The 24,566-nt window shown below is 39.3% G+C and overlaps 2 protein-coding genes across 2 annotated transcripts in view; one reads left to right on the top strand and one right to left on the bottom strand.

Moving 5' to 3' along the window:
- The window catches only part of vapal (VAMP (vesicle-associated membrane protein)-associated protein A, like), an 11,993-nt gene extending 3,385 nt beyond the window's left edge, over positions 1–8,608 (top strand). The window contains exons 2-6 of the mRNA XM_014020123.1: positions 2,366–2,518; positions 3,062–3,165; positions 4,055–4,135; positions 6,316–6,498; positions 7,692–8,608. Of these exons, the coding sequence (XP_013875577.1) occupies positions 2,366–2,518; positions 3,062–3,165; positions 4,055–4,135; positions 6,316–6,498; positions 7,692–7,853 (683 nt within the window). The 3' untranslated portion in view covers positions 7,854–8,608. The remainder of the gene's footprint in view (positions 1–2,365; positions 2,519–3,061; positions 3,166–4,054; positions 4,136–6,315; positions 6,499–7,691) is intronic.
- Positions 8,609–11,114: 2,506 nt separating this feature from the next.
- Positions 11,115–24,134, bottom strand: LOC106525784 (protein APCDD1). Its single transcript, XM_014020122.1, has 5 exons — positions 23,841–24,134; positions 19,060–19,237; positions 18,452–18,977; positions 15,051–15,372; positions 11,115–11,947 (listed from the first exon to the last, which is right to left on the bottom strand). Exons 1-5 carry the CDS (start codon positions 23,878–23,880, stop codon positions 11,490–11,492), a joined length of 1,524 nt encoding a protein of 507 aa, XP_013875576.1. The 5' UTR covers positions 23,881–24,134; the 3' UTR covers positions 11,115–11,489.
- Between the last annotated feature and the right edge of the window lie 432 nt (positions 24,135–24,566).

Genomic DNA, 24,566 nt, shown 5'->3' with positions numbered 1-24,566 from the left:
TATATATATATATATAAAGAAAGAAAATTACAATCCCAAACCTGAAAATATGCAGCATTTTACAAGCCTCTTTTAATACTTCTCTCGTGCAAATTTAATCATGATTTTGGACATCTTTTTGTGGAGACTTGAGTCTGAAAACATGTTTTGCAGTACCTGCAAATTAAATATTGTGATTTTAATTGAATCCAAAGTGCTTAATCAAATAAACAACCAAAAAAGTCAGTTTTTTATTGCTTTGATTTGTTTTGGAACGTAGAAGATAAATGTTTTCAGAAGCGGTGGAAGAAAAGAGGAGCTGTATTTTTTGCTGCCCGTCACAGAGACGTAGCTAAATCGGTCCTTGCGTATGTGAGACCTGGACTGTTTTGGAGTCTCTGTTGGGAATCCTACTGCAAGCAAYGAGGGCAGCCCCCCTTTCTTGGCTGGTATTTTTGGAGTAGGACAGGCCCGGGGGATCCAAACTCAGCATACATACAACAGGATGAGAGCGATGCAGCTAAGAGATGGGCTCTGGGTGCACATTATGTGGGTGTGTGGCTGATGTGCTCAGCTGGTATCAAGTGTTTTATTTGTTGCAGAGATGCTTCTGCTGGCAGTGTTCGGAGAAAAGGGCGTTTTGTTGTATTTTAGTCAACTTAAAATCATATAATGTCAAAGCATTGACTGTAGATTTACAGTAGATTTATTAAAAATAAATACATTTTTCGGCCATTTCTATAAGTTTCTGGCCTTGGTGAGTGGGTTTTCAGCTTTTCCCTCTGGTCTTTCAACGTCTCAAAAACCATTTCCTGAGCCTCTCTGTATGGAAAAACGTTTTTAGCAAGCATATGAAATGAGGCATTACCCAGGATGTTTCTTATGAATTTCTGTACACAAAATGTTGATAAACCTGACAAACTGAATAGTTCAGCTTCTTACAGTCTTGATGGGTGCATCATTTCCTGTTCTGTCTGACGTACCTAATGTGTCCATCACTCTGAAGCCCATCACATGATCTCTTTTTATCACTTTAATGTTCAATCTTTATGCTCCCCAGCTAATTAAAACCTCCTCCCCCTAAATTAGCCTTGTTGATAAATGGTTTTCTTAAAGCTGCACAATGTTTTAGTTTCTACATTTTGCATTTTTTAAATAAAAATGGTATTGAATGTCATTTTTAAGCAATTCCTGATTGCAAATTTACATGATTTTTGTCCAACAGCATATTTTTTCCTTTAAGATTAGTCACTATTCTTCCTGATATTGTTGATGTGTTGGCATTGAAAGTTTCTTCACCCATCCAATTCACAAAAACTATTAACAAACAGGATCTGGAATGAAAGGAAACGTCATATTGCACTTTGTGTGGGATGAGATTTTCCTCTTTTCTTGGAACATATTTGAGTTGCACCTGTTGTGAAATCAGTGGCCTTTTCACCATCATCACTTCAGCTGGGCAAGGCCTTCATTTAGTGCTTCTTATCATCTTGGTAATGGACCATGTGTGGAAGCCAAGTTGTGGACTTTGTCAACTTCAATTCCAGCTAAGCTGTGAAATCCGTAAACAGAGGGGAAGAGTTTTATGTTCATGGATTCAGTGTTCATAAATTCCCAAATGAGAGAATAAAAGTTCATATCTGATAAACTCACTTACTCACAAAATATCATAACTTTACCTCTAGATAAATCTTTTTGACATGAGCCCATCTTCCCTTCCTTTGTGCTCAACCTGGACTAAAAACTAAACAAGTTTGGACGAGTCCAAGGTGACAAAACTGTTCAACGAAAGCAAAAAATAAAAGTTTATTTTGCTCAAAATGAAACCAAAAATAGGTTTTTACAATATAATTCATCTTGTCGCCTTATTCTAGCCCACATCTTTCATCATGACCTTTGTTGCTGTGATGTCTCTTTCTGTACAGACTCCCAAGCTAATTGTTAGGATGGACTTTAACGTTTTTCTGATTTGGCAGCTGGTCGTGTTTTTGACATCGATGATCAAAGCTGCTGGTCCTGAACACGGTTAAGGACTTAAGTTGAATCCAGCTCTGTCACAAGATGGATACTCGTTATATAACTATTGATCTCCTGATGGGAGAGAGGACTCATGACTTCTATATCAAATTATCTGTTTGGAGGGAATTGTAATTGATTCAGGTGGTTTGTCAGGTTACATCTAGAGGCGTAGACAGTTTTTACCGAATTATATTTTAGTCTCCAACCCTGTTCTAATTTGTCTTAACTTGTTCAGCATATTTGCTGGAAAAATRGTAAGTTCTTGAAAATATCTATTAAATAAAAGCAAATGTTCAATTTACCACATTTTTAATGTAGAAGGGGCTTCATAATTTACAACTATTAATTTTTTTATTTTTTTCACCAGGTCCTTTCACAGATGTAATCACCAGTAACCTAAAACTGAAGAACCCTTCTGACAGAAGAGTGTGTTTCAAAGTGAAAACAACAGCACCACGCAGGTACTGCGTACGGCCAAACAGCGGGGTCATCGACCCCGGAGCGACGGTTAATATCTCTGGTAAGCCTTTGGTGGCTGTTTTATTTTTGTTGTTTTTAATGAAGCTCATCTTGGAGCATTAAAACATTGATCCAGACTGTTAAAGTAGTAGTGAAACAATAATGTTGAAGGTACACTAAAACCATTCACAGAACTGTTAATGATGTGAGCTATGATTTGTAGAAAGGTTAATGTTCACACAGTCCACTTCAAGGCCATAAAGTTTAAGAGTTACGTYGACAAAAACTGATATTTTTATTTGCTGACCTACAAAATAATAGTAACAAAAACTTTGACTGTTGGTGGTTAAAGTAATCAAACAGTGCTAATGACTCATTTAATTCCAAACATTTTTCTATTCATCTGTTTATGGCTGCAGCTAAAAAAATGGTCTATTTCGCAATTATTTCTAAATTCTTTTTGATTCGCATAACTTGGTGTTTTCCAGCAAACTGGGTTGTGACCCCAATTTTGTGAATTTTGTGTTAAACTGTTCAGTGTTTTTTTTTTTTTTTTGTTTACAAATGTCCACATGTATACATTTTATTTTTCTTTCATTCACAGTAATGCTGCAACCATTTGAATATGACCCCAATGAGAAAAGTAAACACAAATTCATGGTGCAGACAATTTTCGCCCCGCCAAATGTTTCCGACATGGATTCGTTGGTAAGTGACTTTTTTTATTGGATTTTTATGAAGACACTTTATAATAAAGTGTATTTATAAATGCATTTAAGAAATCTGCTATGAGTGCCATAATCATTAATATAAAGAGAAAACAGACAAAAATATCAACTGAATGATGAACCTGTGAAGCAGTGGGATTGAGATAAATTTTAGCTGCAGTTCCAAACATTTTGGTGACAGTCTCACTGTTTATCATTAYTGTGTTGATTCCATGTTAAATCTGCCTAATTATCTTGTTTTTATATGGTTTAAAACTAAAGAATAAAAAGAAAAACACGGCTGTAATGCCTCCCAACAAATTATGTCCTCACATTTAAAAATGTCAGACAACTTGTCAGACTTGTTATTCAATTATATAAAATACTCAGTTTTATTTTATTGGCCTCATAAATGTTCATGGCTAACATCTGAATTTGATTGACTGAGCTGAGGCAGAACTAATATTATTTTATTGGGTTATTTTGTTTGTGGTGGCCAAACTAAAAAAAATTTTAAAAAATATTTCTAGTTTGTCAACCAGAGGGCAGCAAAAGCTCTAAGAGATCATTACATTCATGAAAATTCTGTAGTTTTATTTGAGTTATTTAATGTTTTTCTGACCATTTTAAAATGATTTTGCAGTTTTATTCTGTCATGTGTTAAAGAACTCTTGTAAAAAGAAAAGTTGTGAAATTTTTGTCTGGTAAAATCAGATTTTCTTTTAAAAACGTAGCAGCACATTGTTTTCCTCTTATAATGCACATYGGTTCAGAACTATTTGCGTACGTACCGACTGGTGTAGTGTGGCGTGTGTGTGGATAAAATCCATCTGTTAGCAGTTTGACTTGATGAATAACATGCCTTCTTTTATTTTTTTTATCTCCACCAGTGGAAAGATGCAAAACCCGATGAGCTCATGGATTCCAAGCTGAGATGTGTCTTTGAGATGCCTTCTGAAAACGATAGAGTGGTAAGAGGCATCGCTGCGCATTTATAATTCTAATTTATAACTTGAATTATTGCTTTGTTGTTTGGGGATTTGGGTTAAATGTTAAAAAAAGCCAGAAGATTTTCAGGGAGATGAACTTTGAAGAAGGAAAGCAGATCATAAAAATGCCAAGGAGCACCGTTTCATGTGCGTAAAGCTTTCTTGTCATCTCTAATCAGCAAATGCTTCCTTTCTCTGTCCGATTAAATCGCATTTTAGCTTTTTGTTGAGTGAAAACTGCTAAATTTAGAAGAGAATCTAAAATTTTGTATCATTACTTAAACTATTCACACCTTTTGAGTAGGACTGAGCGATTTTGGAAAATAATCTAATTGCGATTTTTTTTAATCTATAAATTGCGATTTAATATGCAGTTTTTTATGTCTTAAGTATTCAACAAACAGAAGCAATAAATCAATCTGTTTTATAATAAACAAAGTAAGTTTTATTTAAAGCACAGATAAAGCAAACAAATCTGTGGCTTTACCTTTTCACCTTTTCTAATTTTTTTATTTTTCATGAAACATGATATTAAACATGTTAAGTGAACTTCCTAAACACTGTCTGAAATTCACTGGACAGTCTATAAATAAAAAGAAAAATATATAAATATAAAAAGAATAAAGCTTACTGTTTTCCAGCCAGTAACATCATGAAAAAAATAAAGTGCAAAAAACATGAAGAATACAACCAACTCGTTATTTTTGTAGGAAAATCAAACTCAAGTTACTAGTTTACATCATCACCTAATATGTTTGCCAGTAATTGTGATCTATGAGCTGTAGGAGAGATGTTAGAGAAAATAAGTGAAGAAACACACTAAATATGTTTAAAACTGTAATTAAACTTAATGAAATAAAACTAATTTTATGACTTTAATGCTTAGATCCATATTACATAAATTAAATTAGTGATAATCTTAAATTTAATCTGCAGACTGTTAGATATCACGAGACGGAGGACGAGGTGAAGCTGATCTGTGAGTCAAACACAGCTGGGTCCAGAGATTTATTTTACAGAGACAGTACCAGAGAAAAAACATTACAGTAAATATTATATCCCGCTTTAGAAACAAGGCAAGAGCAGCGGCAGCTTTGCGCATTCAAGATTAATTTGCAGCGGTCTCCTCTCAGCTGATTGCAGCCAGGTGTGTGTGTGCTGCTGCTGATGCTGAACGAGGCTCGGACCGCTTTAGAAACGGGGAGGGGCTTACCGCACCACTCGCGGGGGAGAAAAGGAGGAAAGTGCTGTCACCAAAGCTTCTAAAAGTCTCCAAAAGCTCCAGGAAAAGTTGCCAGATTTGACGCTAGTCGCTTTTTGAGTAAAAAAAAATAGGTGCTAGAGGGGTCTGAAAAGCTGCTAGATCTAGCAACGCTAAGTTAGCAACACTGCTCTGCTCGAGTCACTCCCAAGTCACGTGACCAGTCAAATAGCAGCGTGTGCGGTTAGAAAATCTCGTTTTAACATATCGCGAGATTATCGCAAATGCGATTAATCGTTCAGCCCTACTTTGGAGACAGAATACCTGATTGGAGTAAATGTCATAAATGAACTGCTACAATGGGAGAACAAGGATGTGAAACACAAAAGAGAAAATAAAATGTTAGGCTCACAACACTAAATTAAAGCAGGAACCGCTGAAGACAAAAAAGAAGAAGTTTATGAACATTTTTTGTTGAAGAGGAACAATCAAACTYAAACCAGTTCAGGTGAAAAAGCCTGTTTGGTACCCTCTGTTTCAGGCTCACACCCATTTATATTTAAAGATGTTAAATGTCACTCCCATAGACTTGTTTCTTTTATCAACTATGATTAGATTTGAAATRCGTCTTCAGTTTAATCAGCCTTCTATGTTCAATAATGGTTAAATTGTTGTCGCGCTAATAACATCATGTCCTAACAACCCTCCCTCACAGTACAGTAGTTGTATTTCTGTCCTTCCATAATACCAGCCTTTATTTCRCCATGTCGTCATCTTGGCTGCCCTACAAACAAAACCACATCAAATCTGACTTTCCCCTGTCTTTGATCTGCTACCATGAACGTTAAACAAGGCTGCCTTTCTCTGGCGTATTCCCACATCTAGAGGTTGGCGTCTTTACTTGGGTCAAGCCACGTTAGATTTCACCTCGGTCATTCATTTTTCTGCTTCTGTCTGTCAGAATGACATTGACGCATCGAGATCAACCCTGTTAAACTCCACGAGGGCGGAGCCGACGCCGGCCGCGATACCTGCTGCTGCCGCCGCCGCAGTGGACGATGCTGAGATGAAGAGAGTGCTGGAGAAGTGCAGGAGGCTGCAAGCCGAGGTCAACAAGCTGACAGAGGAGAACCGACAGTTAAAGGTCAGACGAGCTGATGAACCAAGATCTTAAAGTGTGAATCAGAGAGGTTAAACTCAAAACCACAAATCTGCTACGTATTTTTCCTCTTCATTCACGATCTTTCAGAGCTGCCATTTTATGTTGCAACTGGAACAAAACACCAGAGACTGGGAGCTGACTGAGCTCTGTGACCCTGATACTGATAAACTATCAGTTTTAGATTTGGACCCTTTAATTAATCTGTGGTTTTATTCACACTGCAGCCATAAGTGGCCCAAATCCGATTCTGTTTTTTTTCTCCTTACGTGACCCATATCAGATTTTTATATGATAGTCTGAACCTGAAAAACAGAATCTTTTTTCCCCAAAACAACCCAGATCTCTTTATGTGGTATTAAATCAAAACCATATCCAGTATTTAAACTGTCATGTTTATTTTTACCATTTTTACAGATTGAACCAGTGACTAATCGAATGCTAAAATCATGTCGTTTAAATCTTGGAACTCGTGTTGCAATTCTAACATAAACGACCAAAAAATAAATCAGAACTGAGCATTAAAGTGCCTGTGACATCATTTTTTTTGTAATAAATATGAAGGTTTATTTTTAAAAAGATAACATTAATAACATGTTGCAAAATAAATTTCATGCTGCTGACATGAACGGTTGTTGAGGTATARGCATGTGAAGTAACAGGAAGTGATGTCAGAGGGGAATGTCTGCATGTGAACAGAGCGTTGCTACAATAACAGACTTTAGAGGATGATTTGACTAATTTGGGTCACAATCACAGAGATGTGGTAGAGTTCAAGTATTGTTAGAATAAATAAAGACCAGAGAGAGTTCCCTTTAACGAGTTCCCCTTTGATGTCACTTCCTGTTTCACTTTGCTGAGCCAACCTCAGAAGAAAAATATGACAGTGACGAAATGGGTAAAATTATCTGTATTATGCCAATTTTTTAAAGTATGAAGAGGTTTTCTTTGACTTCTTGTATTTGAAGTATTTATACCTGCATAAAACCTGCAGTGTGTTTAATTTATGTGATCAGTTCATTTTTACTTTCACGTTAAGCTCAAAACATTTTTAAATCTCCCATAAAATTCACATTGATGTTGTTTGAAATCATTTGCCTTGTAAATTTTTGTAAACTTTCCGTTTTGTTTTCTGCACACTCAAGTTGTGGTTTTATTGTGTTTGTTTGCTTTTGCAGGACGAAGCAAATAGAATCAGAAAAATGCCTCGCTCAGACCACGTGACGTCAAACTCCACCAACCTCATGGGCCGAGAACACAGCATGGCCTACCTGCCCTCCCTCCTTGTTGTCTTAGCAGCAATCTTCATTGGCTTTTTCTCTGGAAAGTTCATATTGTAGACTGGGGGTGGAGGGAGGTTGCATGCCAGCCATATCAATCGTGGCTTCTGGAAAAAGTTTAAAAGATATATAAATAATAAAAAAAAAAGGCTTGGAAAAAGCAAGAAGTCTTTTTGTTGACTTTGCCATATCATTGATCGTGTGGCCTCCAGTGAACACATCTGTACAGCATCATTCGAAGGCGTTGCTTTTTACAATCTCACACGGTTTATTCCCCCAAAGAGCCGAGTAAATTAAAATAAAAAAAATAATAATAAAAGTAAAGTGGTGGGACGATGAATGTTTACCGTCAGGCAACGTGAAGATGCAAAAATTTAGGGCCCATGGGCACGAAGCTGTCAAAAGATCCGGTTTTTATTATTATTCTTTTCTTCTTCTTCTGTGATTTTGATAGAAATCAAATGGAATGTTAGGCGTCTTGTAAATGTTATTTTAAATTCATTTAACCAGAAAAAGGACGTTTTCCTTTCTCTACCTGTTGCTGGATTGCCTCTGAAATAAACTTGTCTGTAATTTTTACTTTTTTTTTCTGTTGGAATGTTCAGGTCCAGCTGGGGATATAGGTGCCTCATTCTTGTACATTTGTTCTGTTTTCCTAACAACAAAAATACAGAATTATTATTATTATTATTACGAAACATACTACAACACTTCTTGCTTCTGAGGCAGTTATGGACTGAAAAGAGGTTTTCATTCTTAAAGATGTCCCATGGTATTGATCATTACCTAAATAAAAATAAAAAATGTGGTTTTTATAGCTGTTTTTTTTTCTTTCCGTGTCARTTTTAAAGATGTTATTTGCTACCATTTGCAAATGTGGTTTTATCAGCAGTAAATTTTCTGTCCACATGACACAGCTGAGCTTTAATTAAAGTCTGTCCGACATCAACTGGAACAACAAATTCAACAGAACATGAGATTGTGCTTTTTGAAATGTTATTTGGAAAGGACTACAGATTTAATAATTTTTAGATTGCATCAAACAACTGGTTTTTTAGAAGTTTGTCCTGGTGATGTTCATGCATTTTTGACATTCTGTGCGTTAACGAACTAATTTCAGCCGCGATCGTAAACGAGTACAAAGCTTTTTCTGTAAGACYCTAAAGAGAAACCTTTACTCATTTAATCAGAGAAGTTGGGCGACTCCTGCAGGAAGGGATCGTGGGAAACTGTGTTTGTTACTCAGCTATGAGTCAAGCTGAATGTAACTACGTGAAACAGTGTTGGCTTCCAGTTTCTTCAATGGTTTTGGACCGAGTTCCCTCCACCTCAGAGCTGTCTGTTCTTGGCAGCGTCCATGTTCCTCTCACATTGACTCCGTAATCTCATAAAAAATCTGGGTGTTTCTAATGCCCTCTGGGGGACTACAAATGGAAATGTGTTTCCCGTCAAAGGGTCAGCTTGTACAAAACACAAAGTCAGTGTTCTTAAGAAAACAAATGTTGCTCAAAAGGAGTAATTTAATTTTAAAAACCTTTTGCAGAATCATTTTTAGGTATTCTGGACATTCATTGTGAACGGGCAGATTGTTGGCAGTGTTCTAGTCTTTGTCTCTACATCCTATTAAAGTTCGTGGAAGGATCCGAACTGAATCCTGATCCCAACATTGAGCAGTCGTCGGTTAGGGTCATGTCACATGATGTCGTACTATATGTGTCATGATAGAGTGTACTCGTAAGTCTTGGATGTCACTGTAGTGTGTCTCATGGATGTGAGTTCTTAAGTCATTTTGGATGCCATGCATGTATCTCGTGTGACGATATTTTGGACAGTATAGTACATTTTGTATCTCATAATGTCTTATGATGTAATATTGGACGGAATACTATAGTATGTATCTCGTGTGACGATATTTTGGACAGTATAGTACATTTTGTATCTCATAATGTCTTATGATGAATACTGTAGTATGTATCTCGTGTGATGATATTTTGGACAGTATAGTACAGTTTGTATCTCATAATGTCTTATGATGTAATATTGGACGGAATACTATAGTATGTATCTCGTGTGATGATATTTTGGACTATAGTATGTGTCATTAGATTATGTCTCAGGACGTCATTTTAAATGCCATGCTACAGTATGTATCTCATGTCGTGACAATTTACTGCACGCTTTGCTACAGTATGTATCGCATAATGTCTCATGATGTAATTTTGGACTCGATCCTGTCGTGTCCCGTGATGGAGTCTCATGTTGTAACTTCAGACGCTATACCATAGCATGTCTCATGACATTTTACTCACCGTGCTGTAGTACGTACCTCATGTCGTAACAATATTTTATACACCTTCTCTCTCTTAATGGGGATGGATATAAAATCCAAAGGAGGCCTCCTAAGTGGGCCCATTGCTCTCCCCAAAAAGACACTGTCCTTCATTCAAACCTTCTCGTCTCTTGGATGAAGGACACAAGGTTAGAAACACTGTTTTGAGCTTCTCAGGATCCATAAAGGGGTCCCCAAGAATTCTTTTCCTTTGACCACTCAAGAGCCAGGCAGTGGCCTAAGTAGTGCAAAGAGGTCTCTAATTCAATGCCACAGGCATCACACAGACCATTGAGTCCCATCACCATTTTGTGGCGGTTGAGCAGATTGTGCCTAGTTAGGACTCCAACCAGTGTACTTAGAAAGTACAGTTTTTTTTTCTTTTTGATTTTTTACCTGGATTACTGAGATGCATCAGGACAGTGTACTTAGAGTTTTCCCAAACCTTAGATTTGGGCCGTTAACCAGTTCCCYTGCCTGTCTACAGTCCTTACTATAGTATGTGTCTTATGCATGACTATTTTTGGACACTATAGTATGTATCACATGATGTCTCCTGATGTAATTTGCTAATACTGTAGTGTCTCGTGATGAACCTCATGTTGTAATTTCAGACACTATACCATAGTACGTGTCTCATGACAGTTCCTCATGTCGTTATARTTTGGATGCCATACTGTAGTATGRGTCTCCTGTCATGTCGATATTTGYGRTATACTTTAGTCTCGTGACAATATTTTGGACACTATAATACAGTATCCATCTTGTGATATCGTTTTAAACACCATTCTCCAGAATGTGTCTCTTGTTGTGACAATATTTTGGACACTGCTATAGTATGTATCTCGTGATGCCATTTTAAACACTGTATGGTGTTTAAAATGGCATCACGAGATACATACTATAGTTTAGTGTCTCGTGACGCCATTTTAAACACCATACAAAGAGTATATCTCGTGACACATGGCCTTCAAAATGAGTGTTGAGTTKACTGTATTTTAAAAAGAAAAGGCTTTATTAGAAGTACCAAAGTTTAATTTTTCAGTAAACAAATGATAAAAACTTTGAGACAAAGGTTTTGTCAAGATTACACTGTACAAGATGTCCTATTATGACCACATGTTGTAAAGATCCTGGTTTAAACAGGACAGGAAATGTTTTTTTTCCCCAGTCTGTGAAGGTATAAAAACATTTTAATCTACATGGAATCACAGAAAGGTGTTTCTACTCTAAAGTGCAGTTTCTGTGGTGCAGCAGTTTCCAGTCTTTGGTGAAAGGAAAGGAGTTCAGTTCTCAACCTTCTTCACATCCACAAAGAGTTTTTTTTTTTTTTTTGGTCTTAGAACAAGCAGTTTTAGAGTTGCCCTTTAAGTTTGGTTAAAAAGAATCAGAGCAGTGATGATGGCGGCAAACGTCCCRGTCAGTTTGTGACAGCCTCTGTGGCACCCTGAGCAGTCTTTGTAGTACAGCGTAGACGTTTCCTCATCCCCTCGGCTTTGATCCGAGTGCTGGCTGCTCGATGAGCACTGGACCAGGGGCATCTGGAAAGAAGTGGCTCGCTTCTCCGGGCGGTCCGGGCTGCTGCCGTCACTGGGACGCTGGCCGTTGTAGAGCAGATAGTGACCGTGGGCGTCCTGCTCCATGCGGAAGAGCTCGTACTCCATGTGCGGTAGCTGAATGCCCAACGCCACGCAACCATTGGTGGCTGTGACGTCCTGCTCCACGCCTGCTTGCCACGAGCCCTGCACGCCGCACTCGTTACCTTTGAAGACGTTGAGGAGGGACGTGGTGGCCAAATCCATGGGGGTCACTCTCATGTGGTTCACTAGAGGAGACAAAGACATATTTTATTTCTCATCTCTACTTTCTATAGATCCCTTGATTTCTTTAAAGTCCAGTTTCTGAGTTGTACAAGTTTTAGGAACAATAACTTTGTAAGGTACAAAGGAACAGTACAGTTCGAATGTCTCGTTTAATCTTGATCGTCGTGAGTGGCTCAGAGTTATACAGTGGGGTGGGAAAGTTTGGGCAGCCTTGTTAACTTTCCTGATTTACCTTTTATAAATCATTGATTGTTTGGATAAAATAAATCAGTTAAATAAATCATATAGGGGACAAACACCGATATTTGAGAAGTGAAATGAAGTTGATATGATTTACAGAAAGTGTGCAATAATTGGTTCAACAAAATTCGGCAGGTGCATAAATTTGGGCACTGTTGTCATTTATTGATTTCAAAACCTTTAGAACTAATTATTGAAATTCAAATTTGGTTTGGTAAGTTCGGTGACCCTTGACCTCCATACACTAGTGACTCCAATTATGAGAAAGGGTATTTAAGGGAGGCAAATGTAGGTTTTTCTCCTCTTTTCATCTTCTCTGAAGAGTCGCATAAAGGGAGTCTTAAAACAACTTTCAAATGAGCTGAAAACAAAGATTGTTCACCATCATGGTTTAGGGCAGAGGTGCCCAAAGTGGGGCCCACGGGCCAAAATTGGCCCACCAAGCCATTTGATTTGGCTCATGAGCAGTTGTCCTGGTTACTAGATTGTAATTATGTTAAATAAAAAAAACAAGTAACTACAAGAGATGTTTAGATTAGATTTAAGTCCATATCTAGATTTGCACACCTTATAAGATCCCATATACTCAAATTTTAAATTATGGAAAGTCCCATGAGCCTTTGCTGCCTGAGCAGAAGTTGAATTTTCTCCATGTCCATGGGTTGGAGGAAAATAAAATGTGGGCAACCACACTGGCTGCTAGCTTAATCATAAAAAATAAAACAACTTCACTTAAGAAGTATTTGCATTTCTTATATTATTGCATTTGGCCCACGGCCCTCAGACTGATTTTAATTTTGGCCCTCTCAGGGAAAATGTTTGGGCACCCCTGGTTTAGGGGGAGGATACAGAAAGCTYTCTCAGAGATTTCAGCTTTCAGTCTCCACTGTGAGAAACGTGAGAAAATGGAGGACCACAGGCACAGCTCAAGTCAAGGCTCGAAGTGGTAGACCAAGAAAAATCTGGAATAAACAGAAGCGAAGGATGTTGAGAACAGTCAGAATCAACCCACAGACCAGCACCAAAGACCTACAACATCATCTTGCTGCTGATGGAGTCARTGTGCATCGTTCAACTATTCAGCTGTGGTGGCACGATTTACCAAGAATGCAGAAACACCAGTCTGCGTGTATGGTCGTCAAATGATTTAATCTGAGCAACAACAAAGCAGAGGTCAATCAACAAAGTCTGTCGTGTTGTGGCTCGCCCGTCAGCATAGAGCAGCTGATAATATAACATCATGTGACATGCTTACAACCAATCACAGTTCTCCAACTGTGAACCATCTAACCAATGACAGGGCTGTCAGCCTGGAAAACACCTTATCAGAACAAAAGAGGCCATGCATTGCTGGAGTCTTGAAGTCTAGGGCAACAGATTCAACAGCTGAAACTAGTTATCATAAGATATGATTACTGGACAAGTGTCAAGGTAGAACAGATATACATAATTAATCCATAACACAGCACACTTTACACAAGGAGATGCTGTATGGGAGAGTGATGCAGAGGAAGCCTTTTCTCCGCCCACGTCACAAACAGAGCTGCTTGAGGTATGCTAAAGCACATTTGGACAAACCAGCTCCATTTTGGAATAAGGTGCTGTGGACTGATGAAACTAAAATAAGAGTTATTTGGACAGAACAAGGGCCGTTATGCATGGAGGAAAAAGAACACAGCACTCCAAGAAAAACACCTGCTACCTACAGTGAAATGTGGTGGTGGTTCCATCATGCTGTGGGGCTGTGTGGCCAGTACAGGGACTGGGAATCTTGTTAAAGTTGAGGGATGCATGGATTCCAATGAATATCAGCAGATTCTGGAGACCAATGTCCAGGAATCAGTGACAAACTGAAGCTGCTGAAGCCGGGGCTGCATCTTCCAGCAAGACAACCACCCTAAACACTGCTCAAAATCTACTAAGGCCTTCATGCAGAGGAACAAGTACAACGTTCTGGAATGACCATTTCAGTCCCCAGACCTGAATATTATTGAAAATCTGTGGTGTCACTTAAAGAGAGCTGRCCATGCTCAGAAACCATCAAACCTGAATGAACCAGAGATGTTTTGTAAAGAAGAATGGCCTAAAATACCTTCAGCCATAATCCAGACTCTCATTAGAAGCTATAAGAAGCATTTAGAGGCCATTTCTGTGAAAGGAGGATCTACTAAATATTGAGTTCAGGTTTTGTTTAATGGTGCCCAAATGTATGCACCTGCCTAATTTTGTTTAACCCAATTATTGCACACTTTCTGTAAATCATAACTTCTTTTCACTTCTCAAATAACCCCGTGTTTGTCCCCTATATGTTATATTTAATTGATATTTTTTTATCCAAACATTCAATGATTTATAAAAAGGTAAATCAGGAAAACAAGGCTGCCCAAACTTTCCCACCCCACTGTAAGTCCYTCTGGTAGGATGACCTTAGATGACACAATTATGAGATAGTTCTTTGTAATGTGAGATTACAATGATCAGAATTATGTGTTATGACACTATAGCAGGGGTGTCTATTCCTGGTCCTTCAATCTGCTATTCATCTGATTTAGTGACTGAATTAGGGGTGTCCCGATAAATCTTTTTAATTTATAATACCCATACTGCTGCCTTGACTATTGGCCAATATTGAGTATTGGCTGATATCAAGACAATGAGTGTTGGTCGATACTGAGTATTGGCCAATATCAATAATACCAATAGTATTGGCCAGTATGATAGAGTACCAATATTGCTGCCTTGAGTATCGGCCGATATCGATATGATACAATTATTGTTTCCTTAAGTATGATGACATACTTATAACTATCTTACAAATCTACTATATTTCTATAAAACCTTAGTTATGAAATGAGAAACTGTTACCTTTGAAGACAAAATCCATTCCGCCCATGACTCTGGTGGAGTGAAGCCCTCGGCTGTAGCGCCCCTGGGCATAGAGTGTGAAGGTGGGGTGTTTGCAGCTGGGGTCGGAGTAATGGTAGTAGTGACCCTCCCAGGTGTGATTGMTGTCGTGGAAGATGAAGTGGCGGGTGAGGAAGAGGACCTCGGGGCGCACCTCACAGCGCTGGCTCACCCACTGACCGTACAGGCTGACGGTGAGGTCGGCTCGCAGCGGCAGGACGGGGGGGTGGAGCTCGTCTGAGCGAGAGATGATGGGGCAGACGACGCAGGCGTGGTCATGATGCTGAAAACAAAGATGGAAATGTAAGACAGACTCAAATTTAAAATAGGTCATTTTTTGGTTGCAGTAACATGGTGGCGAAGCAGAGCAACAGAAAACTTGGGGAAAAAAACTAAAAAAATAAAATAAAATTTGCCTCGCTCTTGCATCACACAGTTCCACCCAGAAACCACAAACGAACACCCTGGCACCAGCAAGTGTTCTGGATTGGGACCAGTTCTGGGTACAGCATTTAAAATTAATGGATTGGAGAGGTCCCCCCCACCTCCACCCCCTGACAAGGAACCATGACAGAGCGAGTGTGGTTTTCTGTTTGACTTGGAGAAAACATTCCAGCATGATCTCATTCACTGACCTATTATTAGTGTGAGCCAATTAGCAAACAATTAGGTCGTTACCATAATCTGTTACAACCTTTAAATATCAGAGAAAAAGATTAAAATTTACTCAGATTACATCTACAGAACTAACGTCTACGTACAAATACATTAGTACTGAGTACAAACCATGGCTGCTGAATGAATCAGTCTGCCTGGAGTCCAGCAAACCTTTGGACCGACTAGAGCAGTGGTTTTCAAACTTTTTAGTTTGGACCCACAAAATAATAGTTGCAGAGACTTGTGCAAATTTTATGAATATGTCTGTTAAACATGGGCATAATAATAAACAAAACTAATACCTATGATTCTACTTTTGTTATTATTGTTTTGTTGTTTTCTTAATAACCATGGTGAAAATATTTCATTAATTTATTTGCATTTTAATTGATGTCTGGAAATTCTTTCAATGTTTAAAGACCCATAGAGGGGTCCCGACCACAACTTTGTTGTAACTTTGTTACAATTTTCTTTCAATGTAAGAAGATTAATCTTTGAGTAATCTCTGAATTTGGTGTAGAACATGCAACAGATAATCAACTTAGTATTTTTCTGCATTTTCTTTTTATTTTAAAGTCAAATAATTAGATTTTAAGTGAGGTTTTCTATTGATTTTCTGGATTATGATAAAACAGATCTCTAAGGTATGATGAATCAAAAAGTTGCTTGTAGAAAGACCTGTGAACTGACTGCCAAAGTTTTTTTAAAATATAACTTTTTTCATCCTATATTTGTCTATGAGAATAATTTGTTGTATAAAAATATTTAAATAAACTTTGTGTATGTGAGGTTGACACCTGTGGACCAGACTCTCTGATTTGACAGATTGATACATTTGTAGAGTTTATAATAAGCTAATCATAGATTTAATGTTAGCTAACGCAGCCTCCATTCACACCCGCATGTTGTTTTTGAACTCTGRCATTTTCTCCAAACTGTTCTGATTGGTAAAATAACATTTTGTAAGAGCATAGTGACATAATGTGCTTTGACGCACGGTGCCTTACTTAACCTGGTTGAGTTGTGACATCATCATGGTTTTYCAAAACTGGTTTTCAATGACTATTTGAAACAATGCTTCAAAATTAACCAGACTATTCCTTTAAGATGGATAAATTAAAACACTTTGACTTGTATGAAACAAGACCTTGTGTCCGTTTGTGGGAATWTTTAATGCAGCTGTATGAGTTTTATTTCTTGGAAGACCACATGTTGATTTGTRCCCAGGATCGGGCCTCGCTTCATGCCGCACCTCTTCAGGCTAAAGAAGAAAGGTTCTGGGTCATCACAAGATTCGCTCATCCCTCCGGGTTCTGTTTTTGTTCTGATCAGCAACACCAGTAAAAATCCGGTGTTTGCTTTGATAAGCAGGATTTCGATGTAATCTCTGTTGACTGTGACAGTGAAAACATGGCTCCAGGGTCGGAGCCAGCGGGGAAGCCGGTGTAAACAGAGAAATCACATCCTGTGAAATGAAATGAACAACAGGTCTTCAACATAAAGTTGATTAATTCAGAATTAGATCAAATAATATGCTAAAATAAATGAGTGTTTTATAGATTTTTGGCTTCAATCTTACAAGAGAGAATAAATTTGAGTGGTCTAAATGTTTGAGATGCTTTAAACTTATTTTTTTAAGTTAAAAGCATTTAGGTCTGGCTTTAAAAGCTTGTCATGTCTGTTGCTAGTGTGTGTGTGTGGTCGGTCTTTGGGGTGAAGGTCYGCTCAGTGGGAGTGAAGCTTAGCTGTGGTTTTATACTGAAGTCACAGAAAATATCAGCCTGGATTTGACCCACAAGATTCTTGCACTGAACACAAAAGTCTAAAAAATGTGAGTGGGATATCTTCTCAGCCTCCTGCTGGCCTCCCTAATCTGACAGCGGGGGTACCGGACCTCAGATTCTAATCAAGAAATTATAAAAAGCTCAACATTCCAGGAAGGAATGCATTTCTCCCATCGCCTYAATCAATGATGTTTTGATCAGACTTTGTGTTAAAATTAAAATGAACCCCAAACCCTAATCCCAAATTAACTCTTAACCACAACCCAACACAAAACCCTAACCAAACTGAACCCAACCTTACACCTAACGCTAACTGAAATCTTAGCCCCAACACCAACTCTAACCCTACCTCCAACCAAACTTAACCCCAAACCTACACCAAACCCCAACTAAATCCTAACCTCAACCCGACATCAAACCCTAACCCCAACCTAACTTGAAACCCCAACCCTACCTACTGACTCAGTTACTAAAAAAATAACCACAGATACATGCCTAACCCTAACCTCTTACCTAAAATTAACCACACAGACAAATACCTAACCATAATCATACAGGTTACCACATACATAAATAATCTTCCTCTAAAGAACCCTAAACCAAAAAAAAAAACATTATTACCTGGAAGCAGAAGCCTAAAATACCCAGGTTCTTTAAATTTCAGACCAAGAAAAAGCCACAAAAACCATTAAAAAATAAATATTACTAGTAAACTCTGAGCAAATACTCCCCTAACCCAACCCTAACTACTGACTTTCGGATACTAACGTAAATAATTTTAGTTCAGTGCAAAGCTGACTGTGTTATAGTCATTTTATGTGAGATTGAACAGCTGTAGTGGCCATTTTGAATGTTACTGATGTCCTTTCCTCATCTTTAGAGTCGTCATCGTTCTGTCAAAGAAACAGCTGGTGAACCAACCTTGGCATTCTGCAGGGGGGTCTGGTAGCTGGATGGTTTGTAGAAGAGCCTCTGCCGCGGATCCGTGTGGACGTCTCCCAGAAACAGCTCCTCCACTAGGTGATCCAGGTTGTGGTGCAGGTACTGCTTTTCCACCCTCAGCAGCTGCAGCTCATGGAAGGTGAAGTTCAACGCAATGGAGCAGTTGTAGCCTCCCTCCTCGTCCCATAGCTCGTAGGTCACGCCAGGCTCCCAGAGGCCACTTATGGCTCCACTGCAGCTGTGGTTAAGCCTCRGGCTCAGCTCTGAGGCCACGGCAGCCGTGTGACACACCATCTGGACACGGTGGAGCTGGTACTCGGCCTCGGTGCCGCCCCGAATGATCCAGGAGGCTTGTCGTAGGCGCAGCCGACCTCGGATCAGCAGCGTGTAGGTGGGTTTGGTGCAGTGGTTGTCCTGGTAGTAGAACTGGTGGGCCTGGAAGGTGTTGTTGGGGTAAAACCTGTAGGAACGAGTGAGGAACTCTGGACCGGATCTCACTTCGCAGCTGCAACAGAACAACACAGATAAAAACTTTACAAAATAAAATCTGTTTGCAAAGCTACAGTTCAAGTGAAAACCAAACTGACCTGGTGGACACCCAGTGGCCTGTCACACTGGGAGGCATCTGCATCGTGATCCGGGCCCCATTATGAAGGTGCTTCAGCTTGTGTTGGCACTGAGTGACTGTGACAGATCGGCCAAAGGTTTTCTTCAGGGAGAAGTGAGCCGAGTGGGAGTGATGCAGCGAGGAGCCTTCAGCCCAAACTGAGGGAAAAATAATTAAATGTGTGTCATTATTTGAAAATTTAAGAATCTCATCTAAAAATAAAAAGGAGGTAAGAAAAAGATTAAAACAAGAAAACCTGCTGGAGAAACAGTAGCTAAGCGATAATATTAGCAGAAGAGGGCAAAAATTGTTTTTCAAGTATTTGAATTATTTCAATTCAAAAATTGCCAAGTTAAGTAAATCAAAAAGCATAAAAGTTACATAAAACATAAATCATAGTTGTAATGACAACAAAACTGAATATCTTAAATGATTAATAGTTAAAATAGTTGAAAAGAAGCTGAGGCGGTTAAACAGAAGACAATTGTCTAAATGCTGACTCAGCATTAGTAAAAAAAAAAAAGACATGATCTGACACTGACGTTTCATCTGCTTTCCAACCAAACAAAAAGAATTTTAAAAAGAAGCACTTCTGTGCTGGAACGAGAAGCATGAAGGGATAAAACATSGGAAATGAAAGCCTTTCCAAAGCTCACATTCCACTGAGGTTTTATCTCGTGTAATGCTCCAGTATCATTCAAATCCACCTTGAAATGCTAAAAACTCGGCCTTAAATTTTTCCAATCAGATCTGGACTTGCCCGGTGAGATCATTTACTGCCCTGGAATGCCACTGCGGGCTTCTAATGTGACACTAATACCTCTGAGAGGGACCAAAAAGCGTTTGATCACAAGAAGCTGAAGTTTCATTGAAGGACCAGAACCACCTCCAGCTGTTTCACACCAGACTGAGTTTTCAGCCYGACTCCTGAGTAAATCACACCATAATGAAAAACGGCTTTTTAGCAAAAACATCCTGTAGATTTGGAGACGGTGTTTGACCGTGTTCATCGAGGTACACTGMMGWGGGGMGGTGCTCTGTGAGTATGGGATTGTGGGTCCGTTGTTATGAGAGATCCAGTCCTTATACAAGCGGTGCCAGTTTGGTTCACATTGGCGGCAGTAAGTCGGACCCCTTCAGAGTGGGAGCTGCCCGTTGTCACAGATTCTGTTCAGAACCTTTATGGACAGAACGGTGAGGGAGTCCAGTTCGTCTGTTTGCAGGTAATGCGGTCCAGTTGGCTTCAGTGTGCCTCGATCTTCAGCTCTCACTGGAGCGGTTCACAGCTGGGATGAGGATCAGCACCTCAGTCCATGGTCCTCAGTTGGAAAAGGGTGGACTGCTCTTTCCAGGTTGGGGGTGGGATTCTGCCTCAGGTGGAGGAGTTCAACTATCTCAGGGTTTTTTTTTTTCACGAGTGAGGAAAGAWTGGAGCGTGAGACTGACAGATGGATTGGTGCAGCTTCTGTACTGGTCTGCGGTGAACCGTGAGGTGGTCTACATTCCCTCACCTCACCTGTGGCCATGAACTTTGGGTGGTGACTGAAAGAACGAGATCAAAGACACAAGCAGTCGACATGTGTTTTCTCTGCAGAGTTATGGACTCTCCTTTACAGACAGGGTGAGAAGGTCAGTTCTCCATGAGAGACTCAGAGTAGAGTCGCTGCTCCTCCACATCGAGAGGAGCCAGCTGAGGTGGTTCATCTGGTAAGAACGCCTCCTGGACMCCTCCCTTTGGAGGTGCTGAAACATGTCCGACTGAGAGGACATGCTATAGAGAGTCTCTTGTTTGGTCTGGGAAGGTCTTTGAGTCCTCCCAGAAGACCTGGAAGAGGTGGCTGCTCAAGCTGCTGCCCCAAAGACCAGACTCAGAATAAACTGAAGATAATAGATGGAGAGATGGCAAAAAATATCTCACGAACCACTGGATTTTAATGTAACTGGATGTATGAGTGATTCAAGATGGCCGCCAACTTGTAGACCATACATGTTCATCAAACTCTTTTATGTCTTCTACTCCAGGAGTTCTCAAACATTTTGGGTCTGGGGACCCCTTTGGTTTAGTGTGTTTGTGTACTAGTGCATTGTTCCCCATAAAAACAAATTAACAATATATTGAATTTTTGGAGGACCACCAATATACAGCTGACAGACCCCTGGTCTGAGAACCTCTGTTCTACTCTAACCATTCACTATCAATCAACTTGGGGGTGGGGTAGCCCATCAGGTTCCACCTAAGCCATCCCTTTAGTTCTGTCCCTGTAAAAAGATTGGACAGAATAAATCAAAAAGATTTTTTTTTATTGTAACCATTTGACATTTTAGCTGCAAAATGTGTTTATTGTTAAAAAAGTGTCTGATGTTTGACAGACCTGATCTAAAGCCACCAAACTGTGTTCAAATCTTATAATTATGAGACGTGAACAAGAATTCGGAGCTACAAATCTTTTCACATTCCAACAAATCCAAATGTGAACCAGCTCAAAATAAAAACCAGGCTGACAGGAAAATAAACGAGGAAATGATTATAAGGATTTTTGTGTTTGAAGCATCAAATATCTTCCTTTTCTCACATCCAACAAGCGATGGACATTCAAGGGACTGGATTATATTTTTCCTCATTAAAGGCAATAATCGTAAAAACTTGGAAACTCTTTTGGTCCCTCGCTGACGCCGCTTTCCTAAAACTGCTCGGTTCTCTACCTAAAAACAAAGTGACCGCAAAACTCCCAGAGCCCTAAACCACAGCGAACATTTCCAGTTGGCCTCATCCCACCAGTGAGGTCAGAGCGCTGGGAACGACTGAACATCACTTTAAACAGGAAGAGGAAAAATCCAGAAGGAAACCAGACAAAAGCACTGCTCTTTGTTATCTCAGAGCTCAGCTGCGAGGATTCATCAGAAAATAAAACTGTCACCTTCCTAAAGCTGCTGCCAGTGTTTGGGTCCATGGATTTACCAAAAATATTTCAGTTCTGCTGAATTAAAACAGCCAAGCATGGACCATAAATAAATACTGTTAAATGTTGGAGAAAAGCTGCAAAATGTCGCAAAAACTGAGAAAAGTAAAAACAGTTAAAGCCATTAAATCTCTTTCTAAAACAAGACACGATTAAAACCTTTCAGGTCAGAGTTTCAGACTTTAGATCATCTGATGAAGAGAAACGGACTCCGAGTCGTTTTGGGTCAAACCTGATGTGATGTGAGCGACTCACAGCTACACATCACCTTTTCACTCATAATCAGCTAAAATTTGTTGTGTTAGCAAAAATAAAAAAATAATAACAACCCAAAAAAAAAAAGTTTACTTCAAGTACATGTCATCAAGTATGCTTAAGTATTGTTAAGTATATTTCCACAAGTGTACTTTTACTTACCAAGTTTACTTTTTGTGTACCTTTAGTATGAGACAAGTAGGTAACATAAATTTTAAGTATACTTCTAATTTGTACACAAAAAAATAACTGAAGTATACTCTTTTTTTCAATGAGTATACTTAAAGGACAACTGTATAAAGTAATTTTTTGTAAGGGAAAATAATTGATAAGCATGGAAATTTAAAGAATTTTGTAAAATAATGATAATAGTAATCATGCAAACTATGAAATCAAATGTAAAAATTTTATCCAGAACTTTATCAAATCGTGTGAAAGAGTTTATTCCAGGAGATTTTAGGACACATCTTTGAAAATCTGAAATGCGGGTTTGCGTTCACTATACACAAAGCACTTTTATCTGCATGTTTTACTGCAGGAAAATAAAACAGTTGAGCGCTTCGTTCTCAAATGTCTCTTTTATAGAATTCTTTGATGACCTTTATGTAGGTAACAAATAGTTGTTCAAATTCTGATCATAATTTTTTTAAGGGACAATGCAACAAATACATAACATGAGACAAAATAAGAGACAAAAAAAGAGACTAAAATAAGCCTTTTTTTTAAAAATACTAACAAAGTTGACTTTTTGCTTTACTTTAAGAACAAGTTTGTGACAATAAAAGAACAACTTTAACCAAAATAAAAGACAAATAATACTTCATAAAAACTAATGAATGTATATTTTGCTTTATTTAAAGAGCCGTGTCCATTATGATGCAATAAATAACTTGAGCCAAATAAGAGAGAAAAAAGTCTTAAATGAGCATTTAGACAATAAATGTATTTTTTTCTAACAGTTATGGTAACTGTGGTCCAGATCTGTCTGCTGCCACATTAAACAGTCTGTATGATGAGAACTTCTCATAAAGATGTGATTTAAAGATTCCAGTCAGTTAAAAAAATGCAGACTAAAACGTGCAGCTCTGAGGTTTTTTCCCTCAGCCACTGATCTTTTCTCTGCCACAATGAGAGCCTGCTATAAAAACACCACTTAATTGAAAGTTTGATCCACTTAAACACACTTGGAGGAGAAGTGGACCAGCAGAAGCATCCTTTTTATCTCAGCCGTGGCGCGTTTGAAGTCGCTGCCAACTGTTGCCTTCCTCTGTCACTGGCAGCAGATGGATCAGGTCAACTGCAGGCCCATAATCCTCTGCTGCCCAGACAGGATGCTTTAAGTGGCTCTTAACTCTCCCAGGGCTTTCATCTTCACTGCAGCCTCAGGGCAGGGTTTTATTGACCTCTGAGGACGCATCGGTGCAGAATAAAGCGGCTCTGTTGTGTTATCATTGCTCCACCTGTTGACCTGTGCGCGCGTCGGCGCAGACAGGTGGAGGCGCTTGTTGCGCCAAATAATCAACAACAACAAACAAGAGTTTCTTACCTAAAAAAGCGACAAGAATCGCAGCTGAAAACGGCCCCATTTCGCGCAGGATCACTCCGGAGTGTTATGGAGCCGTTTTAGTTTTTCCCACAGAAATCCAGTTTGATAATCCAGCGCGCGGAGCGAAGAGTCCGGGGAATCAGAGCATCATGTCAGGAGTAAATAAAACATCTCCGCGCGCAGAAAGCAGAGTTGAGTCCCAAAGATCCCGCGGAGGTGAAGTTTGCGCCTCAGAGCTGAAATGGAGCAGCTCGGTTGTTTTTACGCACCGCGCGTCCTGCGTCCTGCACCCCGGGAGGAGGGTTTAAAAGTCCGGGCAGAGTCTGGAGTCTGCGCCCCGCCCCAATCACTCGGTTCAGGGGCGGAGAGACGTTGGAAAGGGTCTCATATAGTTAGTTAGTTATTTATTTAGTTACATTAGTTAGAGAGAGAGAGAGAGAGAGAGAGAGAGAGAGAGAGAGAGAGAGAGAGAGGGAGAGAGAGAGGGATGGAGGGGGAGAGAGAGAGAGGGATAGAGGGAGAGAGAGAGGGGGATGGAGGGATGGAGGGAGAGAGAGGAATGGAGGGAGAGATGTAGGGAGAGAGAGAGAGAGAGGGATGGAGGGAGAGAGAGGGATGGAGGGAGAGAGAGGGATGGAGGGAGGGAGTCAGTCATCAGTAACATAAGTGATATCATCAGTGACATCATCAGTAACATAAGTGATATCATCAGTGACATCATCAGTA

The sequence above is a fragment of the Austrofundulus limnaeus genome, unplaced genomic scaffold (genome assembly GCF_001266775.1).
Source record: "Austrofundulus limnaeus strain Quisiro unplaced genomic scaffold, Austrofundulus_limnaeus-1.0 Scaffold241, whole genome shotgun sequence".
NCBI lineage: Eukaryota > Metazoa > Chordata > Actinopteri > Cyprinodontiformes > Rivulidae > Austrofundulus > Austrofundulus limnaeus.
Note: the sequence above shows the minus strand (reverse complement) of the source record. Positions and strands in the feature narration are given on the sequence as shown.